Here is a 6,821-nt window from a genome sequence, read left to right as displayed (position 1 = left end):
ACATGGCAATAAACAACCCTGCAGCCCACAAAAGCGGTTTCTTCTGTAAAGATTTGGACAAATTGTGTAGAAAAAATTATTTTCAGTTTACATTTATACTGTACTTGCTATAGTCGGGATTATTTGTTAGATTAATAAGTGACTTCTGTCCCTGAGGCAGCTAAACCACATTTCTTATGAGCACTGATGTAATTTGAAAAGAAGTTGTGAGCTTTGTGATCAATTTTTATTCATTTATTGCTTGGAGAAAAAAATGCGTATTACCCTGCTCAAGTATGTTTTTCACATGCGTGGAAAAATTTAGCGGCAGGTTCTATAAACCCTTCCTACCCTGAAATGGGATTAGTTGAAGGTGGGGATACTTGAAATTGATAGAGTTTGTATTTCAGGACTGGGATGTATACTTAGCAATGCTGGATTCTTGGATGTGCAGATTTCTCTTTATAAATGCTCTTTGAGGCCATGAATATACATGTGGAATGAATGAACAAAATTAACCTCACTGCGTATTTGCTGATGTGTTTTCCTTAACAAGTTTTACATACACTTAAAATCCAAACAAATAATTATAACCCTTGCTCTACTGACAGTATTTAAATACAGTGCCTGCAATAAATCTAAAAAAGAGCTTTCTTCATTTTCTACATAACTTTGCCACAAAATCTAACTCTTTGAGGACGTCATACCGTAGTTGGTGGGTATGTTACTGGTTTTGGACAATATGTAAATCTGCTTGCTAAAGTCATTGCATTACAGTGTCTTCTCGGAAAAGTCATGACATGTTTCACTTGAAGAACATCCTACTCAGACAGTGTGTCTGTGCAACAGAAAACATCCAAAAGTGATATCTGACATAGGAAGGTCCAAAATCATAATGGGTATTTTGTGAGCTAAAATTAGGTACACACTGAATGAAACAGAAATGCAAAAATCTGGATAAACGTTCAGGACAGAAATCTAGAAGAAATTTTTTAGTACAAATCTAAACCTGCTTTCTCTTTCTTTCCTACTTTCTTTCCAGTTATGTTATCACAAACCCACCATATGAATTTGAGCTTGTGCCGACGGACTTGATCTTCTGTTTGATGCAATTTGACCACAATGCTGGCCAGTCCCGGGCCAGTCTTTCTCATTCCTCCCATTCCTCCTATTCTTCCAGCAAGAAGAGCTCATCAGTTCACTCTATCCCATCAACAGCAAACCGACCGAATCGCACCAAGACCAGGGATTCACGGGAAAAACAGAAGTATGTGCAGGAAGATAGACTTTGATATGTGTACCTGCTCCCACTGTGTGTGAAACTTGCATTCACCACCCATTCTCCCCAGTTAATGTTTCCAGCAGTAGCGTTCCCTGTTTTCCCATGGAGTTCTCCCTTTTTGTACACATATTTTGCATATGTATGACAGTGTGCATGTGATTGTCATTTTAATTTCACCACCATAAAACCCTTAAGCACAACAGCAACAAAGCAGACGGACCAAAAGTTATTTATGATGCTAGGGGAGAAAAAAATTTCTAAACCCATAGGCACACTGAAAACATAAATAACTCACTGCAGTTACTCTACATATCAGAAAATAGAGTATATTTAACATGAACACTTGCTCTTGATGTCAGAGTTACACAAAGAAAGTAATTTAGTGCAGAAGTCTTGATGTATGTTGCAGTAGGTTTTTTTATATTCATATTTACAGGATTTGCTACATTTATTTGAAGCTTATAAAACTAACCCATTAAAAAAAAAATCCTACTGATTTTTCACTCTCAAAGCTTACATTGTCTAGGGCTTACACACTTTGTATAGATTATTGCTACCCACCTGCTTTATACCAAAGCAACATCAGGGACTTTTGTGCTTGTTTAGGGACTTTCTCTAAAATAGTAGACTTCTGGAGATAGTGTCTATTCCTTTTAACACAGAAATTGTCTGAGCATGGAGTTGTAAAACTCCAGTGGTTTAATTTAAGTTTAGAAAGAGTCTAATTGCATATTAAATTATTATTCTGTCTATTTATACTGCCACATGCATAGCTATATTTTCTTTCACTTTTGACATTTGGGATAAAAAGCCATATGTTTCATAAATATTGGATGTAAGTCATTAAAACTGCCTTCCTGGGACTTCTACATCTTTAAAAGGTGAATTAGTCACCTTATGTACAGAATAAATAATGTTCAGAAAAGAGCAAGCATTTTTCTATGCTTAAGTATGAAATCTCAAGGGACTTTGTTCCTTTCCCCAGATGGTAGTTTTGATTTTTCCATGTAAGAGTAATGGTATAAATCTTCCAACAAGAGTCCTAATATGTGAAGATTCTCTAGAAATCCTGCTCCATGTTCTAGCTGATTCTTTTCAACAGGTGTATGCCAGTATGCAGTACAAAGTTATACGGAGGAAGACAACTGAGTGCCTTTAAGATCTCTTCCATTTGAGTAGTACTGTGCCCCAGACAACTAATGAACAGAACAAGAGGGTGAAAATATTCACTGTGCTGAGGCATCATGTTCTAGGCACTTTGCCAGAGTTAGATTCTTGCAGATTCTCACCAATGGCACACCTAGCCAAAAAAGAACTGAGACAGGGAATTAAATAAAGTCGTGGAAAGGAACCTGTCCTAGAGAGCCACAGAAATGATACTTCAAGCTTGGGTTTTTTTTAAATTTCATATATCAACCTTTTGAAATATAGAACTAGTTCTAGGTGGGATGAAGAGTTTCTCAGGGCAGGGAGGCAAGAAACACATACCACCTTCCCTGGCTACCCAGCAAGAAAGCATGCAGACAAAAAATAAAATACTTGAATGTGGGCGTGATTAGCATCGTAACTGCCAACCCAGACAAGGTGCTTTTATGGTTAGTGTTGTTTTCTACCTTCCCCTTCCCCAAGCATGATAATTTTGAAGATTTGCTTGCTGTGTGAATTGACAATGAAGCCAAGCACTTTTACTGACAAAACCTGGAACCATATAAGTGGGCTACAGAGAGTAGCACTGTGCGGTGTTAAGCATAATGATTGGAATACGGTATATATGTGTGTGTGGATTCAAATGCAGCGCTAAGTCCTATCAGTGATATACGTTGCAAATTCTGGATGCTGCCCTACAAATGAGTCTATTACAGTTGCTCTTCATCATGAAGACAAATTCATGTGTTTCTTTTTTCAAAGAAAGTTATCACGTTTTGCCCTAAGAATATTTATTACTACAAGGATGTGCCAGTTAAAGTGCTCAACAGGAAATACGACAGTTTAAAAGCATTGTAAAACTTACATAGCTTACTTCTTTTTCTAAAGTGCAACAAGGATGAATAGAATGGGCCAAGGTATGACAATTAATGGTTCTGCATGACCTAGCAACTGCTGTGGGTTTCCTTCTATAACTTTGTCCTTGTGAAAATTTGTGAAATTAAAAAAAAAATAGTTACAAACTTTATTCAGTTATTGGTTTGTTTGTTTGGTTGTTTTGTTGGTTTTCTTTTGCCTTTTTTTTCCCTCCAAACCAGAAGTAGAACTGGCTGCTGCTGCTGCTGCTGCTGTTGCTCAACACTGGTTTATTTTCTATCCTCTCATCTGCTTGCCTTTCTAATTGCACGTGTCCTTTTGTATAAACACCCAGGTTCCTGCTCAATGAAGATGCCTACCCTGGTGCAGACATTACTTTATTTTCCCATTCCACATTCCAATTCCTCTCCTTCCCTCCCTAGTCCCCTGTCCCCCGTGTATGTTCATGAGCATCTTTTTATGTTGGCAATATTGACTGAAGATAGTAGAGAGCAGTTATGCATTTTGGAAGAATGTTAATGGCTTTGACACCAAAATGCTTTTCCATTAATGTTTTATCTGTTTTCCATTTAGCAGAGGAAGGAAGGGTGTTAATATGAAGCCACTTGTCACATTCTACATAATGATTTTATAAGAAAAAAAAATAGTATTTGTATAACTGTGAAGCTCAAATAGAAAAAAATATAAATAGTATATGTTAGAGAAACAAAGTGTCTACTTTGTGAGCAACAGAGGGGCAATACCTCATATGGATGGATGCAAATCTGAATTCTTCAAATGATATTGAAGTCTAATTCTCCTGTCTTCTGTCCTAAAGTCAATGTCTTAAAGTTTTGACTTTTACTTATACAATGTGCAATTTTCACTGCTAACTGTAGTCAAATTAATCAAATATTTTATTACAGTGATGAAGATCTGATATGGATATACTAATGAAATTGGGAGGTTGGGCGTTAAGTAGAAGAATGTTTAAATCAACTATGTTATGTTGTCAAAATTTTTATACTGAAAGGTAACAAGACATCTCCCATTTGTTCAGAAACCTATCCCAAGTCAAACACTCTTACTATCTACCCTGGGTAGTTTTTGAAGGTGGAAAATCGGCACCAATGTCAGACTATAATATTTTAGAGCTTTAAATGGAGGTCCTTCCACTTATAACAGTCCCAGCATGGTTTCAGCAATGGAACTAGGTTCTTAGCAACTGTTGATCTGAGTTCTGCCACAAAATCACATCTAGCAAACCTTCAGGTTCTTGGCATGGGTTCCTGCTGCCCTAAACTGGCAAAATGAGGCATTTTCCAGTGAAATTCCCATTGTCAAAAGTAAGAATTTTGTTAGTTTTAAAAATAATTTAAAAAATTGACAAGAACAAGTCCAAAATAGTATTTTCGTCCCAAAATTATTTGCCTTGAAACAAAATAAAGACCTTCCCAGAAAGTAAGAATAGTTTCTTATCTCTGTTTCTGCAAATTACTTCCTGCCTACTACATGTAAAATATTTATCTGCCAAACAAAGAATTGCTGAGTAGGTGGGAGGAGAAACTTTCATTATGTTTTTGTTATACAGGAAGAAATTGCATGGGAAAATTTTCAGTTTAGCTATAAAAAAGCTGCCTGTGTGGAGGAGGGGAAGGCGCACAAACACATACAGACTCATTTGAAACTGCAAGTGTTATGAAAGAAAAAAAATGCAAGTTTAAAACAATTGTAAGGTAACCTGGGATTATGGTGAGAATGCAGATTTAGTAAATCTTTGTGTCATGTTTCACTAGTACTTTCCTTGCCTCTGCTTGGAAAAGAGGGTGTTTCATAGTGACATTTTTTGAATGTGATTACTCAGTTCAGAATTGACAGAAATTTTAAAGTACCAGAACTATAAATATGTTGGAGGGTATTGCTAGAATGTTACACAAATGCAGAAATCTTGTGTTTTGATCATTTTAATTTATTTATATCTTTTTATGCTACAGAGGACAGTCTTACACAAGATGTTAATTTTTATTTATTTGTAATAAGTGTGTGAAGCCTTTAGTACCTTCATGGTCACACTGGGATGATGATAGCCCATTGCAAACACAGGTGTTTGAGAGGAAAGTAAATGTTTTTTGCTTTCTGATGCATAAAGTCAGCTGTTCCAACATCTCTCAGTTGATGCTGTCAAAAACAAACCCATCAAATAATGTAGGAAGATCAGGAACATCTCATTAAAAACAAAACAAAACAAAACAAAACAAAAAAACCAACCTACGCCTGTTTTCACCATAATGTAGAAACGTATATGGTAAGGATCAATATGCATATGCCAAAAGGGAGAGAAACAGACTGAACATGACAGTGAACTAAAAAAAAATTGGTGAATGTAACAATATATAAAGACTTAAAAAGGGTTTTCTGGTCTCATTTAATGGAAGGGCTAAGTAGTTTGTTTAAGATACATAAAAATCTGTGCTAAGACCTTGGAAGACATATCAAAGTCAGACTGTGAGCATAACAAAAAGATTGAAAAGTGGGTAAGGGATTCAAGAAAGACATTTATTAACTGGGAGCAGAATATCTTATTGGCCAAGAGTAAAGATGAGGAGTGTGAAGATCATATTTCAAAGGTAAGTATAGAGATCAATGGAGATTCATCATTATGTGGTCAAAGATAATTTTAACATCAGAAAAAGAACAGGAAAGGTAAAGAGCTGAGTTCGGGCATTTGATGCTGGAGATGATAACACCTGGATCAAGGTTTCAGCACTGGCAAAAAAAATTTCAGCAGCAAAAGAAATTAGAATCTACCAGTTCCTGCATTTATTATTTATTTTCTGTATTTAAAGACTTTTTAAAGGATCAGTTCCCTGGATATGAGCTTTATTGTAAAGATTAACTTATAAATAATTGCCTTGTTTTGAAAATACCAGTCAAAGCAGGGGAGATGGAAGTACTTTACACTGGTGGCTGAGAAACAGTGCAGTTCATCCCTGGTCCTTAGCACTCATGTGGTTCTCCCCTTTGTTACTATGAGATAGAATTAACTTGCACCAAGTTCTGTTTGTAAGGAAAGTTTGTGCACCATATGTTAAAAAAGAAGGTAGAGATAAAAGTGCACAGTGCATAACTTGCCTCAAAATCATTTTAAACACAAACCATTAGAAAACTGTTAGCTTGAAATTGTTTATGTGATCTTGCAAGGCTTTTAAAACATGATAACCATCACACTTTACACCTCTCTGAAAGGTTAGTTTAATCGTAGATCACATAAAATTGGTTTCCACAAATGCATAATGGTTCATGTGTCACACTTGAACTAAATGGTTTTTTAAATGGAGCTGAAATTATTTTGATGTGTTTAGAAAACTGTTAGCTTGAAATTGTTTATGTGATCTTGCAAGGCTTTTAAAACATGATAACCATCACACTTTACACCTCTCTGAAAGGTTAGTTTAATCGTAGATCACATAAAATTGGTTTCCACAAATGCATAATGGTTCATGTGTCACACTTGAACTAAATGGTTTTTTAAATGGAGCTGAAATTATTTTGATGTGTA

At 35.8% G+C, this 6,821-nt stretch overlaps 1 protein-coding gene across 1 annotated transcript in view; it reads left to right on the top strand.

Moving 5' to 3' along the window:
• LOC104506914 (calcium-activated potassium channel subunit alpha-1-like) overlaps positions 1 to 6,821 on the top strand; it is a gene marked incomplete at its 5' end in the record, with an annotated part of 20,416 nt that overhangs the window by 10,341 nt on the left and 3,254 nt on the right. The window contains 2 exons of the mRNA XM_010148037.1: positions 1,022 to 1,246; positions 3,296 to 3,324. Of these exons, the coding sequence (XP_010146339.1) occupies positions 1,022 to 1,246; positions 3,296 to 3,324 (254 nt within the window). The remainder of the gene's footprint in view (positions 1 to 1,021; positions 1,247 to 3,295; positions 3,325 to 6,821) is intronic.

The sequence above is a fragment of the Eurypyga helias genome, unplaced genomic scaffold (assembly GCF_000690775.1).
Source record: "Eurypyga helias isolate BGI_N326 unplaced genomic scaffold, ASM69077v1 scaffold6833, whole genome shotgun sequence".
NCBI classification, from domain to species: Eukaryota; Metazoa; Chordata; class Aves; order Eurypygiformes; family Eurypygidae; genus Eurypyga; species Eurypyga helias.
The sequence above is the reverse complement of the archived record's forward strand: the minus strand, read 5'-3'. Positions and strand labels throughout refer to the sequence as shown.